We start from the raw sequence: 24,888 nt of genomic DNA on the forward strand, positions 1-24,888 counted from the left end.
TTTGCCCGCCCTTTCCTCATGAACGTCCTCTGACCAAAAACCTTCAACTCCAAAGCTGAGCACCAAAAAAAATGACGTTGAGCCGGAGTGCGCTCTTATCTCCAGGAACAGGACGGAGCGCTTACCCACTGCGGACTTTTGCCCTCCGACTTTGATAGGTGGAGATAGGCCAAACGACAGTAGAGCAACTCGAACATGTTTTCTCCAAAGTCGCCTAAAAATGTGTCCAAGTATGTCTCCAAGTCGTCGCACGGCGCAGGGGAGCAGATGTGTATGGTTGAATGTAAGCCGGACTGCACCTGTAGTGTCCAACCGACCGGCAGCTGCTGCTGCAGGGGACAATGTGCGCCCGAGTTGAAGGTAGGCCTCCGGAGAGCTGCGCTCCATCTGCAGCTGATGTTACACTGTATTTAAAAGTTTCATTGGGCCAGATACCCATCTGTAGCAGTAGCAGGGATCCGATTCTTTTGGCACAACCGATCAGAAGAACAAATATGGAGACTTTACCTATTGATGAGTTTTTGTGAATACATGCAAAAGGTCAGAGCTGCAATCAGTATTAGATAATAGTGGTAGAAGGTACTGTTGTCTAAGCACAAATCTGTACTTTACCTGAGGATTTCTACCTCTTAGCTACTGCAGTTCAGAGGGAAATATTGTACTTTTTTCTCCACTTCATTTATCTGGAAAGATACTTTAAAAGTTAAGATTTTACATGAAAGAAAACTGTCATTGGTTTATAACATGATGCATTTTTGTAGTAGTAGTATAGTTAAAATGCTGCTCACACCTGAATGCATTAGTAATAACATACAACATACTGTAATACATGCTGTCGTAATACAACACTCACGGCCCATTTTTCTGCATTATTGCTTTTGATACTTTTATGACATTTTGCCAATAACACGTATTAAGTGACATTTTCACTGCAAGACTTTTACTGGTAATGGAGTATTTATATGTTGCAGTATTGCTACTTAAGTAAAGGATCCAAATAATTGTTTCACCACTCAATGATTTATCAATCAACAGAAAGAAAATAGTCAGTTTTGGAGTAAAAGTATAATAGTTTTTTTTAACTTATTGTGAAATGTGGATAATTGTACCTCTTTAGGCCTGTTTCCAGATTCCAGATTCAAACGTTTAATTGTCAGGAATTCCTGATGCAAAGCGTCTGTTTTAAGTTAATGAAGTTGGTGATCATGCTCATGTATCATCTGTAACATCCAGCTCATGTTGCTGTGCGCGTTGAATGGGCGTATTGTATGCGCTTTGGACAAATGCCACCTGAATGTAACGTAGTCATGCAAGTCATTGCATCTCAGACGGATTTAGGTGTCAAGTGTAATCAAACAAACTGATTGTTGCCACAGTTACATTACCAGCTTGTATTCAAATGTTCTATAAAGCTTTAGTTTTAATGTTACCCATTAAGCCTGTCATGTTTATGTTCAACAAGATGTGTGCCATCTCCCTAATAAACAAGAAAACCAATGAATGATTAATAGTAAGAAACGTGTGACTACAAAATATGATTAGACCACAGCAGTAGTTTGGTGGCACATTTCTTAATAGTAAAAAGAAAGTGTTCACTTAGTTCACTTTTACCTATCACAAACAGGGCCCCTAAATTATAATGAACACATATGAACTGCCTTCTTTTTAGTTCACATTTGGACTTTTCTGTGTGCAAGAACTTTGTTGTAATCGAGGCAAAACAGATGGGAATTTTTCAAAATGAGTTTACTGAAAAGTACATTGAATATGAGATTGTTAAAGACATCATTTTAATAGTATAAAGAAACTTTCTTTTAAAATGACATTCTAACATTGTTAAAATCAATGGAACACCTCAGATTAGAATCACTCCCCTCATGCTGCATTCAAGTCACTGCAATAATATTGGAAGTTACCATGTTTCCTGTTGTATCCCTCCACTTTAAATTCCACAGACTAGAATTAAAAAAATCTATATATAAAGTCAACTTATAGCCAATCGATGATGCTAAGCCAGGTGTTAACAATAGATTATTACAGTGGATTTGTTTGATTGGTGCAAAAGCTATCCAATCGTTAATATGATGTTTCTTGTAAATGTTTGTCCTGATACACTGTCTGTGTGTGATTTATTGAACTTTGAACAGTCACTTGTGAACCCAGAAGTCAACATGTCAGTGTTTGCCTTAGTTACTGTAATGCAAAGGGGCTCTTGGGGATGGATCTGTAGTCACTGTGGTGTGTCTTATGTCTTGAGATTGGTATGGTTTATGTTGTGTAGCCCCAGTGGCCTAATGGATACAGCACTGATGTTCTAGCAAAGTAATAAATGGCCAGCTCTGACAGCTAGGGGAGATGCTGCTATGCAACTAAAACAACATGGTCACAGTGCTTTCATGGTTCTGATGTGGACAATTGGACAGATGAACAGATGTGTAGCCCCAGTGGCCTAATGGATAAGGCACTGGCCTCCTAAGCCAGGGATTGTGGGTTCGAGTCCCATCTGGGGTGGTTTCCACTTTAGTGGCTCGGTAGAAGTGTGCTGGGTCCATAAATCAGACGTTAATGGGTATAAACCCATCCTCTGCTGCATTAGTTTAATCATCATAGAGCTATTATTACCAGACAGGGAGCAACAACTCTCTATGGGTAACAAAGCATCTGATAGTTTTCACTGTTTCTGACATTGTCAAGTTGTTTGTTGCTTTTGTATTGAAGGTTATGATTTATATTTATATGTTTGTCTTTGTCAATGTACACAGAATAGTAGGTTCTAGCAAGTAATACATGGCCAGCTCTGACAGCTAGGGGAGGATGCCACTATACCACTGAAACAACATGCGATCACTGCCTTTTATGATTTTGATCTGGACAATTGGACAGCTGGCCAGCTGTGTAGCCCCAGTGGCCTAATGGATAAGGCACTGGCCTCCTAAGCCAGGGATTGTGGGTTCAAGTCCCATCTGGGGTGATTGATAGTATTTTAGCAGATAAAATCTACTGTATACTTCCAGTTTTCTGGGTTCAAGTCCCATCTGGGGTGCAAATCATTCTCTACTAGAAGTACAAAGGATTGTTACACACTAGGGAAGTTGTAGGTTTTTAATGTGGGTGACTGTGTTTTTTAAGTCCACTCTGTTTCAACCAGAAAACATGTTAATTAATGAAATGGAAATAAGATATCATCAAATATGTGCTGTGTTGCTGCTGCATTGATTTCTACTGATTTGGACTTTTAAAGGAGAGTGGGCCAAAGAACTTTCTTTCAGTAAAGCGCCCAGGAGAGAAGAGGTGTGGGCAAAACTGCAGAGACATTTGCAATGTTCATTGGTAGTCAGTACAGCCCCAGTGCCCTAATGGATACGACACTGGCCTTCTAAGATGGACATTGTGGTCCTATTTGGATCGAAACCATCCTCTTGTCTCTATTCCAAAATGCATGTGATGGCAGAGGACGAAAGGATATTTTCCGTCATGACTGATCAAACAAATTATAAGACATTAAAAAGACGCTTTCCTGTTTGGAGTACAGCTCCTAAACATGGGGTTGACTTCTGGCGTCAGTTCTGTGAGGTGCCAGTGATGACTGACTTTAAGCAGAGTCACATTGGGAGGCTTATGTGAAGGGACAGTCATGAGGTTTTTAGGCCCCAAACCAGCTGCTGGGCTTTTTTCCTGCAGACCCTATTTTAGATAACAACCTATTAAGGGAGTGGAAGTGTCAAGTTGTATTTAACCATTTCAATTTGAATTTACCACCTTATCCAGCCACCTCCTTTTTCAGTTTACATACTTAGAAATCGGGTCTTTGTTTCCAGAAAGAGACCAGTCCAGCCAGCATGCATGAACAGTGGTCTTGCTATGTTGGTTCACAGAGAGATTAAATCTCTTGGTGTGGCAAATTGTTGCTTTACCCACGAAGCTTAACTCTCACATCATAACATCTTAAGCACATCAGAGACTCGGAGAGGTGTTCTAAATTTGTTTTACAGTGCTGTTAGCTGTAAGTAAAGAGTTGATGGTATTTCCAGGGCCACATGGAAACTGCGGACACAGATTTTCCTGCAGATCTTTTGCAGATTTTAAACAAATTCATTTAAAAAAAATAAGAAAGTTAACACTTCTCCAGCCCAAGCAGAAAAAACTGTCCAAGCTGAAATTCTGCAGTTTCACTTTCACTGCTCAAAACTGTAAAAAAAAAAAAAAAAAAAAAAAAAAAAGAATCTGCAGATTCCATTTGGGTCTAGTTATTTCTGTATTTTTGCCTGGTTTGGTTAGAAAAATGATGAACCAGTAGCCTTCAGTTTATCAGTTTAAAGTAGATAGATGGAAAGAAAGGTGTATAGGCTGACATATATGATACCATGTTGATTTTTAAATCAAAGATGAGACCATATTCTTGTCCGAACCCATTTTTCTTTTTTACATGAAGCCATTTACACTATGAGATCTGAGGTCAGAATTTCAAAATAAAAGTTGATGTAGTAAGTGTTTGGGATCCTTGCAGACTATTTCCACACCTAAATTCCACTGACACATGCCATTTACTTAATCTCCAACCATCTCCAAAATACAGAGGACATGACCTCAGTTATTAGTCAAAATTGCAACAGCTGCTAATTAACTTTTGGGATTTCTGCTCATTGAGGGCGGAGATTTGAGGATGGAGGTTTTGAACAAGGGAAGGAGGAACACATAAAGCTCGGAATGGGGTCAAGTGGGGCTTGTTGAGTAGTTGAATGGGGGTTGGCTTGTGGAATCTTTCCCTTCTGTATTTCTTGCCCTGAGGATGAATAGAGAACAAAGACAACAAGGCAGGCAAGCCTACATCGATGGAACCGGAAATTAAAAGTGTGTTAAAGGTTTGTGTTGTTTTTGTTCCTGAGGCAATGCAGCCAATAGTCAACATATTACAAGGTCTATTGTACAGCTACTACACTGTGGTTTGATAGGAGGAAGTCACAGCTGTTATGTTATTTTAAGATGTAACAGGGTATACATGACAGTTTTGCAGTTGCGGGGGACGTGAAACTTAAGTTAAGATTTATTTATTTATTAGGACAATGCAGTTTCAATCAATTAATCAACATTTCTGTAAATGCACCAGTGTTAGCCAGACGGCTAGTTTTTAATTGTAGTTCTAGTTACCTGGCATGCATGTCTTTATGGTACAAGGAAACCCACGCAAACACGGGGAGAACGTGCAAACTCCACACAGAAAAGCCCTGCCCAGACCTTGGATCGAACTCTGCAGTGCCTATTTGCTGTGAGGTAGCAGCATTAACCACTGATCCACCGTGACGCTCATAATGTTAGGCCCCCATCCCCAGCCCAATAACTTTCATTCAGTCCCTAAATTGACTATTTCTTTCATCTTTTCAGGCGAAAGGCCCTGACATCGAGAAACAAGGCCTTGACAACTTGGCCTACGAGTACGGGAGTCAGAGTGATCTCTACCCTCCACCCAAAGCTGCCTCCACAGCAACTTTGAAACTCCTGGGACTCACCCCCAGGCACCAGGCCCAAGCCATCGAGAGCAGAATCTGCCGCCTGAATGGCGTACTTGCTGCCAGCTTATCTTTAACCAGCAGCTTGGCCAAAGTGGACTACGACGCCTCAGTTATCACAACCAAAGAGATTGCTCTGGAGCTGCAGAGCGCAGGATTCAATGTGGAGTCAGCGGTGCAGGTCAGGGTGGATGGGATGCGCTGTCAGTCCTGTGTGCAGTCCATTGAGGGACAGATTGGTCCTCTACCTGGTGTTTCACATATTCAGGTGTCCCTTCAAAACGCCGCGGCGCTGATTGTGTATCAGCCTCTTCTAGTTACACAACAGGAGCTGAGAGAAAAGATCGGGGACATGGGTTTTGGTGCCACTTTATCCGCCGATGATCCATCTGGATATGATATAAGCTGCTGGCAGAGGGACTTATTGAACTTGACTGTAAACATTTGGATCGTAGGGATGACTTGCAACTCCTGCGTGCAGTCCATAGAAGGGAGGATCTCTCAGATGACAGGAGTGCAGTCCATAGCGGTGTCACTGAAGGAGGAAAAGGGAACGATAACCTTTGACCCCAGTCTGACAGAGCCGGAGCAGCTCAGGGCAGCTATCGAAGACATGGGCTTCGACGCATCACTTGAAGGTAGGCAGAAATGTTTAATATAAAGCTGTAAATCAAACTAAATATGGTAATCATCAGGATAAAACACAATAAATGATTTTAGTGTTGGAGCAGAGCTTTTTTTATTTTGAAAAGAAACATGACAATGTCTGTCCCTATGTACCTCTAAGAAGAAGTAATGGCAGGGATGCTCAGATCAGGGTTCCAACTAACGATCATTTTCATGATCAATTAATCTGCAGGCTATTTTCTTCATTAATGGATTCATTGAAGTGTCAAAAAACTGTGAAAAGATGTCCTCAAATGTCTTATTGTGTCTATCCAACTGTCCAAAACCCAAATATATTTAGTCTACTGTCACAGAAGGCAAGAAAACCAGCCATTTTCATATTTCAGAGTTTGTAAATGGTACATTTGCCATAAAAAAATAATTTAAACAAATAATGACCAAAAAATGACCAGAATTGTGTTGTTGTCATTAGAGCAACCCATGACTTATTGTGCATGATATGATGCATTCAGGAGAACTACTCTTATATATATACTACTCTTTATATCCTTAAAGAACCTGTTCATCACAGTCTGAAGATATCTCAGACGGGTTGCAGCATTTGTAGCATCTGTACAAAGAAAGTTAGTGGTACCTGTATGTTATGAGCAAAAAGACTTTGATTAAATCCTTTCCAGTACACCTCATGTTTCCACCGGTTACCGTGGAAACCAAACAAGTATGCTCTCGAGTGAGTGGAGGGCTCTCGCGCCGGCCGGGGCGTTCTTGTTGGATTTAATGACGAAAAACAGCTTGCCAAGACGGGGAATTAACTCAGGCAGATTATGAGCAGATTCTTTCATTTTCAGCCATTAAGGTAGAGCTGAGTCAAAGTTTTTAACTCTAAATCTGTGAGAAGCGCAGCTCCTGACTTGTACTTATGTTTAATTCACACCTTAACCATAGCAGATACGTTATATATTATATTTTAGTTTGTTTCTATTGCTTTAATAATATAAACAAAAGTTGGAAGTTCACATTCCAGCAGGATACATTAATATGAAAAGTAACAAGTAACTACAGCTGACGAATAAATGTAGTGAAGTAAAATTTTCCCTCAAAACTGTACTTAAGTAGTAGTGAATGTAAAGTGAATGTACTTCCTCCACTGAAACGTGGTAGCTACTGCAGTATATACCCTGTCGTTTGTCTTTATCCTGACGCACTAAACTGTCCATCTCTGTCTATCTACCTTTAAATGGCCAATATTATAAAAAAGTGAGATGTCTATGTCTTTTTTGATTATAAAGCAGGTCGAGGTGCTATGTAAATACTGTGAAAGTATAACCCAAAATACATGTATAACCCTGAAAATGAGCAGAATAAGGGCCCTTTAAACATGGTGCTGCCACTGACTTTGTTCCTCCTTTACTACAGAACCTGCGTCTGCAAAGAACATCCAGGGTAGTGAAAAGTCCAGGCCTGTTACCTCTGGACTTTCTGACCTTTCCGACTTGCAATTGCCCAATAAGCCGGGAGTCAGCAATGGCACTGGATCACAGGCAACCTCTGGAAGCGGGATGAAAGTACAAAAATGCTTTATTTGCGTAATGGGAATGACCTGCGCCTCCTGCGTGGCCAACATTGAGAGGGGCCTGCGCAAACACAAGGGTAAAGCCAGCTCAGGTGTTGTCATATAATGTAATGGTAGTGTTTCAGAAGGGGGGCACTGAAATATGATTTAGTTTAGTGTATTAGTTTATAATATCGTGGACAGTGACCTTTAATTAACTGTTCAGTAAAAGGAGCAGCTTTAGCCCCTACGGCTAATTTCCAGCTGTAGTCCCCGGCCAGTTGACAATAGGCATTTTCAAATACAAATTATTATTATTTAGCAGAATTACATTGTGTTGTTCTCTCCTATCCAATATTTCCTATATTTCTAAGCAGATGTTCTATGCTGTATTCTGATAAAATCCCCCCTGTGCCACCCAACTTAAAAAATCCTGGAATCGCCCCTGACTTTGACTTCTAGGAATCGTCACGGTGTTGGTGTCACTCATGGCTGGAAAGGCAGAGGTGAAATATGATTCAGAAGTCGTGAGCGCCGCTGCTGTAACTCAGCTCATAGAAGACTTAGGCTTCGGCGCCAAGCTGATAGAGGACAATGCAGTAACACATGGGAAACTGGACCTCACTGTAAGTCAGTTGAGAAGCATACAATACGTGTACAAACTGGTTTCTCTGTATTGAAGAAAATACACATTATCTTACACAAAACGCCACAAAAAAGTCATGGATTTCCACCATTTTTCACTCGTAGATAACAGGCATGACATGTGCATCATGTGTGCACAACATTGAGTCCAAGCTCACCTCAACCAAAGGGATCCTCGGGGCCTCCGTCGCTCTGGCAACCAAAAAAGCTCAGATCATGTTTGACCCAGAAGTGCTCGGAGCTCGAGATATTATCAAGATCATTCAGGTGATAATCACTTACATTTTAGATTGTATTTCAAACCTCCTCTCCTCTTGACATGACAGATTCTGGTTTATATTTCTCATTCCAGAGTCTTGGTTTCGAGGCCAGTCTGGTGAAGGCGGGCTTCAAAAACAACCTCGATCACACGGAAGAAATTCAACAGCAAGTATCTGGTTTAAGATTGTCAGAATAAGTTCACTTTTAAAATATCATCTTTCAGGCCTCCGGCCTTCACAACTCTGTGTTTTTGTGCGTTCTATAAAATCTGATCTTTTATTTTTTAATAGACTTTTTTCCAGTCTGTTAATAGCCAATTTTAGATTAGATCAGAAAACTGCTCTGTGTACGGCACTCTGCCTATGCCTATGTGAAGATGATTTAAAAAAAACCTGGAAGTATACAGTAGATTTTATATAACAAAATGCTGTCGGTCACCCCAGATGGGACTCGAACCCACAATCCCTGGCTTAGGAGGCCAGTGCCTTGTCCATTAGGCCACTGGGGCTTTACATCTTAACCAATGTCCAATTGTCCACACCAAAATCATAAAAGGCAGTGATAGCATTGTTGTTATTATTGTTGTTATTGTTGTTATGTGGTATAGCAGCATCCTCCCCTAGCTGTCAGAGCTGGTCATGTATTACTTTGCTAGAACCTACTATCCTGTGTGCATTGACAAAGAGAAACATATAAATATAAATCATAACCTTCAATACAAAAGCAACAAACAACTTGACAATGTCAGAAACAGAGAAAACTATCGGATGCTTTGTTACCCATAGAGAGTTGTTGCTCCCTGTCTGGTAATAATAGCTCTACGATGATTAATGATAATGATAATGCAGCAGAGGATGGGTTTATACCCATTAACGTCTGATTTATGGACCCAGCACACTTCTACCGAGCCACTAAAGTGGAAATCACCCCAGATGGGACTCGAACCCACAATCCCTGGCTTAGGAGGCCAGTGCCTTATCCATTAGGCCACTGGGGCTACACAGCTGGCCAGCTGTCCAATTGTCCAGATCAAAATCATAAAAGGCAGTGATCGCATGTTGTTTCAGTGGTATAGTGGCATCCTCCCCTAGCTGTCAGAGCTGGCCATGTATTACTTGCTAGAACCTACTATCCTGTGTGCATTGACAAAGACAAACATATAAATATAAATCAATAATCTTCAATACAAAAGCAACAAACAACTTGACAATGTCAGAAACAGAGAAGTATCAGATGCTTTGTTACCCATAGAGAGTTGTTGCTCCCTGTCTGGTAATAATAGCTCTACGATGATTAATGATAATGATAATGCAGCAGAGGATGGGTTTATACCCATTAACGTCTGATTTATGGACCCAGCACACTTCTACCGAGCCACTAAAGTGGAAACCACCCCAGATGGGACTCGAACCCACAATCCCTGGCTTAGGAGGCCAGTGCCTTATCCATTAGGCCACTGGGGCTACATATATTAGTATGGATGCTGTCATTCACATGTCAATACTCAAGTACTATTTGGCTCTAACCTTCTTACCTATTTCCACTACTATTTCTCTGAAAGTGCTATGGAAAGTGCATGGTTCAATGCCCTTTACAATGACAAACATGCACATGGAAATTAATAGAAATATGTGCCAAGGTAGCAGATAATAAACAAGAAAAAGGTGTCTTCTTTCTATAGTTTGACACGTCTGATACCTCTCCAGGTGGAAGAACTCCTTTCTGTTCAGCCTTGTTTTCGGCCTGCCCGTCATGGGCCTCATGATCTACATGATGGTGATGGACAGTCAGCACCAGGAACACGGAGGCTCCATGCCCGAGGAGCAGAACCTGCTGCCTGGCCTCTCCCTCCTCAACCTGGCCTTCTTCCTGCTCTGTACACCTGTGCAGGTAAGGGAACATGTCTGGGGCTGGGACCTTTTTAAGAGCTTTGTATTGTAATTGTTTGGTGTTTCCTTCCTGTAAGAATGGGAAAGTGATTGGTTCCTTCATGCATCCATAACGTATGAGGCCTTTAATCAAATATAAATGCATTCATAGCATTTACATGGGGGTACAAGAGTAGGAGAGTTCATTTAGAGCTTTTGTTTACCTCAGAGGGGTCCTAACCCTCGAGTTGTCTTCCCGTCCAGGAAGTAGTCAGGAGATTGTTTTAAAACAAAAGAAATGCTATTAAATTGAATAAAACACTCAAAATTCAATGGAAGAAATTATTATTTTTACCTGTGAAGAATGTTGTATGGCTTCCTTACAACGTCCATGCATCCATGTTATTTTTGGGCAATTTGGTTGTAAGAAACCCATATTTCTGATATAAAAACTTTGAAAACAGGACAAGGGTTAAGTAAATCAAGTAAATTGATTGAATTTTAAAGCAAGTCTTAACCACTGGATAGCATTTGGCTCAAACTGGGGTTAAAAACATGGCAAGAACTCTTATTAATGAAAGTGCCATCCATTCCTCCTTTGCTTGCAGCAACAGGGACATTTATTGAAGAAAAGGAAAAGCAGAGATTTTGTCATTAAATCTGTTTTTCTTCTCTTCAGATCTTTGGAGGCCGCTACTTCTACATCCAGGCCTTTCGCTCGTTGAAACACCGCACGGCCAACATGGACGTGCTGATTGTGTTAGCCACCTCTATTGCCTACATCTACTCCTGCGTGGTCCTCGTTGTAGCCATGGCGGAGCGAGCCAGCCAGAGCCCCGTCACCTTTTTCGACACTCCACCCATGCTGTTTCTGTTCATCGCGCTGGGACGATGGCTGGAACACGTTGCAAAGGTTCAAATAAAACATATATACTTGCACTGTACTTTTGAAATTGACACAAATGTGTCGTATTGTTGCTGTTTGAACATTGGAACTATACAAGTAGAGTTTTTGAAGAAAAGCTTTAATGTTTTTTTTTGTAGGCTGTACAGTAGTTCCTTCATGTCATGAGTTAGACGTTGTTGTCGATGAAATTGCCATGTGGCTAATCTAAAGATCTTTTATTTTGAAACTTCAATATTATTAGGAAACCTTAAAATAATCACCAGAAACAAAATGAGTTTGTGGACGACATAGTTGTTGACCTTTAATGTCTTGCCAGTGGTATTATTGGAGTTAGTATTTCTAAGACCACATTACCCATAAGCCCTTGCTCTGCCTCTGACATTTGCTTTCGAGAAGAATGCCTCCTTCTACATGTTTCTTAGTAAATTCTGATAATGGTCTCCTTTGTTTCCAATCATTACACTATTATAAAGTGTTTTTAATCTATTAATATGTGCCAAAACTGTGCACACAGCACCTTTAAAATAATCCATAACCATGAGACCAGACCATGTTTTTAATATGTTTGTTTTTTCTGCATTTTTAGAGTAAAACCTCCGAGGCTTTGGCCAAATTAATGTCACTTCAAGCCACCGATGCCACTGTGGTCACTTTGGGACTTGAGCACTCCATTATCAGGTAGTCCAAAAGCATTTTATGTGAATGACAAATAGGGCTGGCTATCACTAAAATAATGTCATATCCCGTACTAACACCAAAACCGTGATTTCGATACCTGTTCCTAAACAATATAAAATAAATTACAACATTACACATTATGGCAAAAATCTTGTTTATTTTTCAGCTCCTCTCTGTGTAACGTAGAGTTTTTCCTGCGTGTCTCTACGACGTGTAACGTAACGACAGCCAATCACAAACATTATTAGATCTTGGTAGAAGCATGCTGCGTGCTTATTGGCTCACTGAGGCTGATGAGATGTACTCCTTAGGTATTGAAATTTGGTATTGAATGACAAGGCATTTTTCGATACTCGATACTTTAGAGGCAATTCGGTCGGTGCCTAAAAAGTATTAAATTCAGTACCCAGACCTAAGTACGAATGAATATACTAGATTTGAGATGTGTAACTGTAAGTGCATTTGACCCATTTGCATGCTTCAGTGAGGAGCAGGTGGAGGTGGAGCTGGTGCAGCGGGGCGACATAGTGAAAGTCGCCCCAGGAGGAAGGTTCCCCGTTGATGGACGAGTGATTGAGGGAAGCTCCATGGCAGACGAGTCCTTGATCACAGGTACGAGGATGTGAATCTATACCCTGTTGATAGCTGATGATGGAGGACGTACAGTTCCACATTGCTGCCTGTTTAATTTAGTTTTTAGGAATGGATTCAGGAGTCTCTTAAGGGGGCAGTTGACAAGTTTATTATTGTAAAAGCAATGCAATTTAGCAGGCTATTAGCCCTTGACATAGTTTTTACAATCTTTTAACTTGAATTAGTGTTGGCATCAGCTTCCTGTGGTTACTTATGTCAAATTGTCAACACAAGCAGCAAATTCACAAATGCTTCTTACATTGTGATGTAAAAACAGTCATTGCATTTAGAATAGTTATAAATAAACTCCCGTTGATAGTATTTTTAATGGATGCGTCAGCTGGCACCATTTACCTCCAAGTCATTAAATACATAAAATCTGATTTTACAGCCTTAGAAATGATGTTATAATAAAAACAACCAAATGAAATAATTTAGGACAATTGGTTATTCGATTTTAGGAAGGAACTTTAAAATATTTGTGTTTCGGCTTTTTATACCTATCAGGTGAGCCGATGCCTGTCAGTAAGAAGGTGGGCAGCTTGGTGATTGCCGGCTCCATCAACGCTCACGGTGCTCTGCTGGTGGAGGCCACTCACGTCGGTGCAGACACAACTCTGTCTCAAATTGTTAAACTGGTTGAAGAGGCCCAAACCTCCAAGGTAAGTTTAAACTTTCAAATTTTCACAATTTCACAAAAAACATAGTAAAAGTCTTAATGTGTAGGATCAAACATTCTTGATTTGGAACGTTGAACATTATAAAAAGATATACAAGTGATGGACAGTTTGCAAGATTCCTTGTTTTCTTTCCAAGTCAACATTTTCACAAATGGTAACACAGTACTTGTGTACACAGTACTGCTTCAACTGCAAAAAACAAACATTCACGTTAGTCCTCTAATATCTAATATATTCAGCATTCAAACACGTTTTTTTTTTTTCAAAGGAAGAGAAAAAATCTTCAAAACTTCAAAATGCAAAATTCAAAGTGTCTAATTAAAATTATTTTAAAGAAAATTAGGAATTTACCTCTCTATTTATAATCTACATAATTAGTGAAGATGGATTTAGGATATCCTTTTCACTCAGCCAAATATATGTACACACATGCACAAATGCACATTTGTTTACATTTTCATTATTAACAGAAACACTAGAAAGACAGACACAGAAATGAACACAAAGAGCAAAGATGCAATCGAGAGTTTGGTAACAACATGTAGTCCAATAGAAATATTTCATGTGTACTCTCTTGTGTTTTTGCTCAGGCTCCCATCCAGCAGTTTGCAGACAGGCTCAGTGGTTACTTTGTGCCCTTCATCGTTATTGTTTCTCTGCTGACGCTGGTGGCCTGGCTGGCAATCGGGTTTGTCAACTTTGATATTGTGAGGGAGAACTTCCCGGTAGGTGTGCTCACAAATGTTTTCACATGCAAACATAAGCAGCTTTCACAAAGATTCAAAAGTTGTTTTTTTTTTAATATTACCGTAATAACACATTCTCCTCCTCCCAGGGCTACAACCAGAACATCTCCAAGGCGGAAGTTATAGTTCGCTTTGCCTTCCAGGCGTCCATCACAGTTCTGTCCATCGCCTGCCCCTGCTCTCTGGGGCTGGCAACCCCGACAGCTGTCATGGTGGGCACAGGGGTCGGAGCCCAGAACGGGATCCTCATTAAAGGAGGCGAGCCGCTGGAGATGGCCCACAAGGCAATGCTCTTTACATCCTGCTCCTGCTGACTTCTGTTATCCGTACTTTGATACTTACATTTTATTACAATTCATTATTATTGATATTGAAACTATAGGACCGGACATGCTCAACTAACGTAGAGTACTTAGAAAAAAAGGCCGGATGCTGGATCCTAAAAGTGAATAATCATGAATAATCAGGGTTTCCGCGGGGTCTTAAAAAATAAGAAATTTTTGGCCTTAAAAAGTTTTAAATTTACTCAAGTATTGTGTTTTAGGTCTTAAATCATTTTAAACAGGTCTTAATTTTACTACGTCCATACAACGCTGCCTCGGATGCTCTTTTTTTATTCCGTGGTGTTCCGTGGTTTATTTCGTGGTGTAGTTCTTTGTTTCGCTAGTCCAAATATAATTTTGCTATATTACGACTACAAATGAGACCAACATGCAACCTATATTGCAGCCAATCAGCTTTCGTGTTATTGGCGCGAATCTCTTTCAGATTGTACCACAGACATAAAACAGATTTTATTCTTCAGCTATGGGGAAGTCCACGTTTAGCGATACTACTAAGTTTTAAATTTGACTTGCAGGAACTCTGATAAAGCTACAAGGACAGCACTTCAATTTGATTGAGTTCATTGCCACACAACGGACGTTTCGGGCATTTTTCTGTGAACATTTACCCTCCAAAGTGGAATACAAGACACCCATTGGTTTTGGTGACTTTTAGCCCCATTTGTGACCTCAACTCTCCCTAAATTACTTATTTTTATTACTTCTGGAGTGTTACTTTTTTCAGTCGCAGGTTTCAGGTCTTCAAAGCAATTTTCATAATCTCACAAATGTGCAAAGTCTGCCCAGAATGATAAAATGTTGGCCTCCAGTAAGAGAGGGGGACAGTCTGTGGAAACCTTGGATTTAAACTTTTGTTTTGCTAAGAGAGGGGGACAGTCTGTGGAAACCTTGGATTTAAACTTTTGTTTTGCTGCGTTTATCATCCTGGGCAACTGTGAGATCACAAACAAACCTATGAAGATGCAAATTGCTGATGGATATCAGCTAAATAAGTAAAGTTTGTGTTGGGAACGCTCTGTGACTGAATCGGTACCACCATCAGTCCACTTATCACACAAAGATGTTCAAAAGGAAAATTAAAACATGAAATCATGACTATGCTGTTTCTGCTCCCTCAGATCAATGTGGTGATGTTTGATAAGACCGGTACGATTACAAACGGCGTACCACGGGTGACTCGTGTGTTGGTGCTGTGGGAAATCGCCCGTATGCCCCTGAGGAAGATCCTGGCGTTGGTCGGCACAGCGGAGGCCAGCAGCGAGCACCCGCTGGGCATGGCGGTCACCAAACACTGCAAAGAGGTGAGAGTAATGCTTCTTTGTGTCAGTATTGGGTTTACAGATAGATTTCAAAGTCTACTCAACAACAAGTTTGTGTTTGTACGCTCTATAAAGCTTTGATAACTGTTCTAACATTTGATAATCTGCGTGTGCGTGTAACAGGAGCTGGGCTCTGACTTGCTGGGCTATTGTCGGGACTTCCAAGCGGTACCCGGGTGTGGGATCAGCTGCCGGGTTTCCAACGTGGAACATCTGCTGCAGCAGCAGAGCGAAGAGCGCTTCCTGCTGCCGGGAGCCACCACCGACGAAAGCAGTCTGCTCTCTGCCGCCGAGGCCACACCTGCAGGTCTGATGGCTTTCAGTGTCTGGGGATACACTCTGGATTATATGTTTCAAATGTTGATTATTGTGCAAGCTCAAATTTAATCAAATTTCTACTTTATTTGAATGATGTTTTTCTGCGGAGAATACATCAGCCTAAACCATGGCGTAGAGCAGGCCAGTTATCTCAGATGATTACAGCGTGGTGCTAATAAAGCCATTGTTATGAGTTCAATCCCCATGCTGGCCACTCTTTAGATACTGGTTAAGGATTCCCATTTAGGAAGACCTAGTGCGTTGGGTGCCTGTTTGGAACAGTCTGATTGTTTGGCCTGTGGTATTGCTGCTTGTAGCTTACTCCAGAACCATTGTACCCCAAAATTACTTACAGAGTGCTCCCTGACCCTGACTGTATAATACTGACTTACTTTGTACTTCTACTTCAGAGGAAAACATCGTACTACTAGCATTTTCCTGACAGAGAAATGTTACTAGTTACGCTGTAGATTCAGATTTCACTAAAGTATGTGTCACATGTGGTATTCAAAGGTCAAAAGTCTCGTTGAAAGTACACCCTAAGATGGAAGAAGTCCTTCTTGTTAACCACAGGTTACAGCTATTGAACAAAAATACGTTAATTTAGCCCTGGCGCATAGGCTATTTTGCAGAAAACAAATAAATACAGTATGCTTCAAATGTCACTTAACTCACAGATATTCAGTTATGTGTGTACAATATTTCTTTGCTTTCAGTTGAGCCTATGTCCTACTCTGTCCTGATTGGGAATAGAGAGTGGATGAGGAGGAACGGACACCACATCGGAGCCGACGTTGATGCCGCCATGTCCAGCCACGAGACCAAAGGGCAGACTGCTATCCTGGTGGCTATAGAGGGTGAGGATAAAACCTGCAAACTGGAACAACAACACTGACATTTCCTTTCCTCCCTTATCTCGCACCTCGTGGTTTGCTGTGTGTGTGTGTGTGTGTGTGTGTGTGTGTGTGTTCTCTGTAGGTGTGCTATGTGCCATGTTAGCCATCGCAGACACGGTGAAGCCAGAGTCAGCGTTAGCAGTGTTTACCCTCAACAGCATGGGCATCGAGGTGGTTATGATAACAGGAGATAACAGGCGCACAGCTAAAGCCATCGCTGCACAGGTAAAACACATTCATATAGGGTTCTAAAAAAAGGCTCCTGAATATATGAAATGTAATCAAATGTTTGTTCGATCACAGGTGGGGATCAGAAAGGTGTTTGCAGAGGTGCTGCCTTCACACAAGGTGGCAAAAGTGCAAGAGCTGCAGGAGCAAGGCCGGCGAGTGGCCATGGTGGGGGACGGCGTCAACGACTCGCCAGCCCTCGCTCAGGCCGACGTCGGCATTGCCATCGGCACGGGCACCGACGTGGCTATCGAGGCGGCCGACATCGTCCTCATCCGAGTAGGTGATGCGCTGTGACTGGCAGTCTGTGTGGAGATCCAGCGACATGTTTAAACACCGACCCCGAATAGTCGAATATTCAATGCTTCGATCAAAAGAGCCCGATTCGACAGTTGAATCTTCTCGGCGTCGTAAAGCCCAGTTTAGACCAAAGGTTCTGGACGAGATGAGTGTAAACTTGCAGCTACTTGCAATGCACCGTTGTGCAACGTTCTGAAAGTTTACAACAATGTGACGAGATGAGACGTGTATCATCTCCATAGCAACGGCTCTTTGTACCTCCGTCCTTCCGACCTTCAGGCTGTTTTTGTTGCTGAATATCATTAAATATTATTTATTTAAATATCGATGTGGATAATGTTAGTGATAGTGAGATACTTGCTACAGCTGCATTTCTAGTGATGAAACGGCAAAAACGTTTTATTTCTCTGATTCACTGCTATGTTTTAACAACCCTCGCTCTCTTCAGTCACTCTCTAGGTCGCTCGACCATATACTGTGCTTGCGGGAGGTCATTGAGCCGCTGGTTCAAACCGCTGCATCTTTTCCCTGCAACGTTCCGCGCGAGCACGGAAGGCTTGTATCATGTGGACGAATTAGAATTCCTCATGGGGGCGACAGAAACTATGCACTATAGCTTTAAAGTGGGTAAATAAATCCAACAGATTTCAGTGTCATTTTCCATTAACAGTGACCGAGGTCGACCCCAGCCACATGATTCGACGATAGGCAAGACTTGACAATTCTGATTTGACTATGAAAATTCTTAGTCGGGGACACCCCTAGTTTAAACTGAAGGTTTTTACCCTATGCAGAATGACCTGCTGGATGTGGTGGCCAGCGTTGAGCTGTCGAAGAAGACGGTGCGGAGGATAAGGACCAACTTTGTCTTCGCCCTAATCTACAACCTTGTAGGAATACCCATCGCTGCAGGTGAGGACCGATGATACACCAGCAGTCAAATGATGACAGAATATTCACTATCTGCAGAGACAGATTTCTTTTTTATCAGGCAACTCAACAGGTCGTAAAACTGGGCTGTACACTTACTGTAGAGGACACTCTCACTAGGAAATACAGAGGTCTTTAGATAATCATTTCAGAGAGAGAGAGATTCTACCCACTGCAGCTTTAATTCTCTCGGAGGAATACATTTCTTTTCTCTCAATCTTTCCTTAAGTCACATTAAAAGATAATTAATCAAAGGAAACAGCCTACAAGCGTGGAATATCTGTGTCTAAATGAAGGCGGTTAAAAACCCCACATTTCCAAAAAAATGGTCAGTGTTTTCCGTGGTATACATGGCTTGATACCTACAGTACTATTGGAAATAAAATTGGTCACCAAAGAAGTAATGTTGAACCCACAAGAGATACTGATAATAAAGAAAAAAAGATTTAACAGGAAATACAACCAATTGTTTTATAGTGGCGTCTTGTGGTGTGAAAGACAAAGTCAGATTGCAAACAACACGACTTGCAGCCCAAAGTTACACAAACTAAATGAAGCGTTGGCTGCTCCTCAGTGAGCTTTAATGCGTGTTTGTTCAGTATATATTGTGTAAAAGCACTGTTGCCCTCTCCCCTGTTGGTTGCAGGTGTGTTCATGCCTGTTGGCCTGGTGCTCCAACCCTGGATGGGCTCTGCTGCGATGGCTGCCTCCTCGGTTTCAGTGGTTCTGTCCTCTTTAATGCTGAGAATGTGAGTCCATCGAACCTTTAAGTTTCCCTATTTATGAAGAATGGTGTGCTGTTTGTTGATATAAGTTATTAGTAGTCAGTTAATGTTGGAAGTCCCTAACTTGCTAACACTGTAAGACACATACAACATCCCCCCAATTTCTACCTATAAGAAACACATTTGTTCCTCTTTTACAGTACTAGTACAGTGCCCGTTTGGAACGGGACGATTGCTTGGCCTGTGGTATTGCTGCTTTTAGCATTCTCCAGAACCATTGTAGGCCTACCCCAAAATTACTTACAGAAGGACCCCAAAGCACCTAATATGTAACCACACTGTATAGCCTACTACTGACTTACTGTGTACTTCTAATTCAGTGGAAAACTTTGTACTACATTTACCGGAAAGATAGTCTCCCATTGCCAGACCTTACACAAACAAAGGTCTGGCAATGGGAGACTATCACAAAGGGTGGGAGGAAAACGTGCTCTGGTTTATTGGCATTTCTTTAAACAGATCACAACTGTCTTGGGCCGCACTAAGCACCGGACGAAGCAACGGTGCCGCAGCAAAATAGCCTCGGGAAGGAACTTGTTTTGGTGGAACGTGTACGTTCAAAAGTAGTTTTAGTCGTGCAACAGAAAACTCAGATTGGACAGATAGTCTAGCTAGCTGTCTGGATTTACCCTGTAGAGATCTGAGGAGCAGTTAACCATAGTCTTCATACAGATTCAGAATTTACTCACAAAATATCATTATTAAACTGTGGAGTAATCACAGACATTTGCCTCATGTGCTCATGGCGGTGCGCCACCCAATCCGGCCCGTTATGAGAGCCAATCAGCAAACATCTGCGTTAATCACCCACCAGAACCGGACCGACTATCTTACGGAAACAAACTCACACTGACAAAGACAGTGTGAGATGGTGTCATCTTTTCGGTTCATGAGATATTTCAAAGACAGACGCACACACACATACACACATACAGAGGTTCCCTGATTCATTAGAGAGATAAATTCATCAAAATTGTATCTGACAATTTATATATGCATTCCACTTTTATTCCTTCCGTGGTGTATCCTATAACTTTTGATTGCCTCTCTTCATTACAAGTTTCATCATTTTTTTCGTCACATGCAGGTGAATCTAATAACCATCTATTTCCTCCAGGTATAAGAAAACCTCGGTGGACCTGTATGAGGCGCGAGCGCTGGGCCAAATGAAGAGTCTTCGGTCGTCGCAGATCAGCACACATCTGGGTCTGTACGGCCAGCGGCGCAGCCCCGCCCCCCCCGCCAGAGCTCGGGAGCAGCTGAGCCAAAGCAGCGGCGTCCCGCCCAGCCAGGGACTGTCCTCCATTAACTCTGTCCCGGTGCAGGGCCGCTACTCGCTCCTGGATCACCGGACGGCGGAGGACATTAATGTGTTGTAAAGAAGAAAAAAAGGGAAGAGGGACTTAGACGTCAAACAGTTTCTGGTTCTCATGTTTACCAATTGAGCAAAGCTCTTTGTGCGTAATATTTCTGTGTATTTATGTAAATAGATAAGGCTAATTGTGCACAGAAACTCAAAAAGTGCACTTATTTTGGCGAGGCACATTCACCTTTAGCTTATGAACACTAAAGCATTGTTATCGATGGCTCTGAGGACACCAAGTCTACACCCATCTATAACTTTCTTATTAAATATGTCTAAACAATTAAGCTGCAAACACAAACACTAAAAGTGAAGGTATTACTGAAGCATTGTCATTTTATGCATTTTTTTCTATTTTCACGCCAGGCACATAAATCAAACTCGCAGTATGAAATGGTTTGCTTGTGTAACTGCTATACAAATGCACTTTTACAATATCCATAACTCAAGGTTAATCTACACTGTTTTGAAAAAAAGAGGCTCAGGTTATAAATAAAGCATGAGTTGATAGACAAAAATCAACCCATCGGGTGTGTGTTTGTGTAACTCAAGCTAAGAAGAAAATATTTTCCCCCGTTGCTGTTTTTTAGATTGTCAGTCTTAAACAAAGCTTGGTGTGTAAAGTGCAGTTGTTAAATATAGAAGTGAAGAGGAAGAGGAAGAGGTGGAGGGCAGACTTTCTGAATTTTTCTTTCAAATGTATTTTGAGCTGTGCCAAGGATCATTAATGGAGTAGATTAATCAAATGATTCATGCACTCACCAGAAAAGAAAGAATCCATTTCACAAAAGATATATAGGCTTTAGGGATATTAATATGACTATTGTCTTGCTCTCTGCCCATAATAGACCTTTTTCCCAGCAGACATTTCGACAAGTGAAAGCAGGAAATGCACGCAAGTGTAATTTGTGCTGTGCTTTTCCTGCTAAGCCACGTCTATTCATTATTTTCCTGTAATACTGACCGTAAACATTAGAAACTGCTGTTCACACACACACACACACACACACACACACACACACACACACACACACACACACGCCACTTTCAGGTTCCAGGTTCATTTCACCATAAAGGGTTTATGTGACAGTTTGCTTTGCTGTTCTTTATAGCCTATTATAATAATATTCAAATGTAGAGCTGAATGAAGAGTAAATATGATATCATATGGTGTGGATGAGAGAGAATCAGCAGGCATGATCTTTCTGTTGCTATAATTTTTATTTTAATCATGGAAGTGGATTTGCCTCACAAACCTTTGTGTTTATTCTGAAGGAACTTTACTGATGCTTTTACATTTAATCTAATCTACACAAAGTATTGATTGCATCAGTCTTATCTTATCCAATCTTTTATCTCTGTTTCTGTGCAAACACATTTCATCTCAAGCTTAATAGGGTGCCAAAATGTATTTTACAGCATTTTTATATGATTGCACGGTATCCTGGGGAGTCCTTTGCTTGCTCAGCTATGCATCTGTAACCGGGCCAAGTTTAAGGCTGATACATTCATGCTGCCTGCAGCTGAGCGCCTCTTTAGGATGCCAAAATAAATTCCACCAGACACAGTCTGATGGTCAGAGACATTTGAAAATGCCCTCTGACAGATGATGAGAAGGTGTTAGCTTCATTTATTTATTTATTTAGTTTTGAACATATTTTAGAGAAGGGAAAAAACACCCAATTGTCAAAAATCTGGTGGTGCGTGCCCTTGACTTTGTCAGCATGAGAATGCAAATCCTGTGACAACCAGACAGGTCAAAGAGGATCAAGTCGAGCTCCCATCTGAGCTGTTAGGATGCCCAGTTACAGCGCTGTACTGTACTGTAGGTCAGAGTACATTTTCCTGAGGACACATAATAACATACTTCTTTCAGACTTTCCATTTAGTCTTTTCTTGAGTTTTACCTCCAGGCCTAAAGTAAAAGATTTGTATTGTTTACTTTGTTATAACGGTACTATCCAGATGAGGGCAGTATGTTTTCCTGTTTTTTTTTTAAAGTCATAGAGACCCCAGCAGTGGCACAGTAATGTCAGTTCATTTAAACATACATGATACACACTGCCGGGAACTTGGAAACCCCTGAGTGAAGATTTGTTTTCTGGCTATTCTGCAAAAGACAATCCTCTGATCCAAGAGCTGTAGAGGAGGAAGAGATTAAGTGTTCTTACAAAAGCCCAGAGGGATTAAACATTTCACTCTGCAAAGATACACTTAGCTGTGATATAGTTTTTTTTTTAACTTTTTCTTTTACAGATATAAACAAGCTCTTTGCTCTCCCTGGTTGGAGGGCTGCAGCAGCCTTTGATAAATGACCTGGTTATCACGGGTCGCTGAGGGCACTGACTGATTCAAGCTGTATCTTCTTTGTGTTGAATATTAATGACAATGGCGCTGTGCTTCAAAAAACAATACAGTAAACTTAAAGAGAAACACATTATTCAAAGTGAACAAAACATTTGGACTTTTCAGATTCACAAGAAAACAAGTATTTCACATGAACAGAGGTACTCCGTCATGTTAAAGTTTAATTAGTCTCGCATTGCCAGACCTTCCTCCACAGCGCTGCGGAGGAGGGTCTGGCTAGTCCACACAGCATTCTGGGATGGGAGGAAAACGTGCTCTGGTTTATTGGAATTTCTTTAAACCAATCACAATCGTCTTGGGCGTTGCAAAGCGCCGGAGGGAGCCACAGTGCCGAAAACAAGGACATCCAGCGGAATTTCCGGCGGCAACGGAGCAATCCCGCAAGTGGAAGGTCATGTATATAGACTAGAGTTTATTGTTCTGATGGACCAATATTTTTGAGCAAATCCAGTTGTCATTTTTGCAAATTTAATAGCTTTACACATCCATAAATGGAATCCAGTGATGCCTCAGTTAAACAACATTAAGTGTTTCAGAAGAAGTCAAACTGGTAGAGGACTGAACCAAATACATCAAGAGGATTATTATCATTAAATAACCACCCACTGCAGTACAGGTAGGTCTTTTCCAGTAATCACCCCAGATGGGACTCAAACCTACAATCCCTGGCTAAGGAGGGGGCCACTGGGGCTGTGAGCCATGTCTGACCACACATGGAAATCCACAGTCATAACAACAGATAAATGCCAAATGATCAGAATCAGAATTGACTTTATTGTCATTGTACGTACATACAACAAAATTAAATTAATCTAGGGCGCAAACATATAAACACACACATATTAGACTAAGAGCATAGAGCAGAGAATGTGAAGATGGTAAACAGATTAAAAGGGTTTGGGTTAGAGAAACTGGACTCTGTGTCCACATACTTTGGGCTATAGTGCATCTTATTTTTGCTTTCTCGCTCTCAGTCACACATACATTTAAAAAACTGCAGTTCAAACGACGTGGCAGAGTGCAGAATTCATTCATTGATTTTTCTTATCTGACTCTGCCTCATCTCGTTCTCTCTCACAGACCCAAACAAACTTCAAATGCTTCCATATCGTTGAGAATTCATCTTGAACTGAGCAGCCCTCTCTCAGCGTGTTCATCCACCAACCCGTGCAGCACAATGATAGTGCACAATTCTCTCCTCCTCCCTAAACCAAAACACTGCATCTTCCTTGTTAAACTGCATCCTAAAAGACCTGAAAGACCACCTCGCCAGGAATCTCTCAACCTTTTTGTTGCAACGTGTTGTGACTGCTTTTTTAATTTCATTGTTTGTGTCTCTTTCTGCTTCTTAATTGCCTTTTTTCACATGGTAAGAACACTGAAACGTGCTGAGAGAATGCATCCTGAATGAAAAAGATATATAGATAGGAGAAGAAATGTGATGACGGACGACACCTGTGTCTTCGACGATGCATCCTAAGTCTCATTAGCATGCTGTGCAGTTTTGGACAACAGACGGCCACCATGAGGCATGTATAATGTGCTCCATGAACATCCTAACGGCAGGAGTTTGTATTCATCGCATGGTTTTGTTTCTCCACTCGTGTGTCATTAGTGTCTTTATGTGTTCAGCTCATAGTTTTCAGAAACAATTCCAGCTGAAATGAATGGCTCTGTGTATGTGTGTGAGAAGAGTGTAAAATGTTTAAAAAAGGAAAAACAAAGTTGTGGGAGAATGACATTAATCCCCCAACTTTAATCATTGTAAGAAGAAGCACAATGCAAACACCAATATAGTGTGAAAGTGTGTTCATATGCACACAATAGGAAAGTGGTTGATAGCTTGTTTACATACCTGATCCAATTAGGGGAGGCCCATGTTCCTTAATTGCATCAGGTGTGCAGAGCAGAGCTGCAACAGAATCACTGCTGGA

The 24,888-nt window shown here is 41.3% G+C and overlaps 1 protein-coding gene and 5 non-coding genes across 6 annotated transcripts; 3 read left to right on the top strand and 3 right to left on the bottom strand.

Annotated features, from left to right (window-relative positions):
- The first annotated feature begins 90 nt into the window (after nucleotides 1-90).
- Nucleotides 91-20,913, top strand: atp7b (ATPase copper transporting beta). The gene is made up of 21 exons (XM_031291704.2): nucleotides 91-360; nucleotides 5,383-6,145; nucleotides 7,551-7,784; nucleotides 8,149-8,312; nucleotides 8,437-8,598; nucleotides 8,684-8,757; nucleotides 10,299-10,482; nucleotides 11,140-11,373; nucleotides 11,954-12,045; nucleotides 12,530-12,657; nucleotides 13,186-13,340; nucleotides 13,949-14,083; nucleotides 14,194-14,388; nucleotides 15,567-15,749; nucleotides 15,891-16,074; nucleotides 16,802-16,942; nucleotides 17,064-17,206; nucleotides 17,285-17,488; nucleotides 18,304-18,421; nucleotides 19,086-19,188; nucleotides 20,342-20,913. Exons 1-21 carry the CDS (start codon nucleotides 196-198, stop codon nucleotides 20,601-20,603), a joined length of 4,023 nt encoding a protein of 1,340 aa, XP_031147564.1. The 5' UTR covers nucleotides 91-195; the 3' UTR covers nucleotides 20,604-20,913.
- Nucleotides 2,439-2,511, top strand: trnar-ccu. Its single transcript has one exon. It is a non-coding gene; the product is annotated as a tRNA-Arg (tRNA).
- trnar-ccu lies at nucleotides 2,899-2,971 on the top strand. Its single transcript has one exon. It is a non-coding gene; the product is annotated as a tRNA-Arg (tRNA).
- On the bottom strand, nucleotides 9,028-9,100 carry trnar-ccu. Its single transcript has one exon. It is a non-coding gene; the product is annotated as a tRNA-Arg (tRNA).
- Nucleotides 9,517-9,589, bottom strand: trnar-ccu. Its single transcript has one exon. It is a non-coding gene; the product is annotated as a tRNA-Arg (tRNA).
- trnar-ccu lies at nucleotides 9,983-10,055 on the bottom strand. The gene has a single exon. It is a non-coding gene; the product is annotated as a tRNA-Arg (tRNA).
- Nucleotides 20,914-24,888: the final 3,975 nt, after the last annotated feature.

The sequence above is a fragment of the Sander lucioperca genome, chromosome 24, assembly GCF_008315115.2.
Source record: "Sander lucioperca isolate FBNREF2018 chromosome 24, SLUC_FBN_1.2, whole genome shotgun sequence".
In the NCBI taxonomy this organism is placed as follows: domain Eukaryota; kingdom Metazoa; phylum Chordata; class Actinopteri; order Perciformes; family Percidae; genus Sander; species Sander lucioperca.

What these genes read in the sequence shown, in the direction of transcription:
- atp7b (XM_031291704.2), top strand. Translation starts at nt 196, where the DNA reads ATGTTTTCTCCAAAGTCGCCTAAAAATGTGTCCAAGTATGTCTCCAAG. An exon ending in CTTGAGCACTCCATTATCAG is followed by an intron (nt 12,046 to 12,529) that starts GTAGTCCAAAAG and finishes TGCATGCTTCAG; the next exon opens with TGAGGAGCAGGTGGAGGTGG. An exon ending in TCCTCTTTAATGCTGAGAAT is followed by an intron (nt 19,189 to 20,341) that starts GTGAGTCCATCG and finishes TATTTCCTCCAG; the next exon opens with GTATAAGAAAACCTCGGTGG.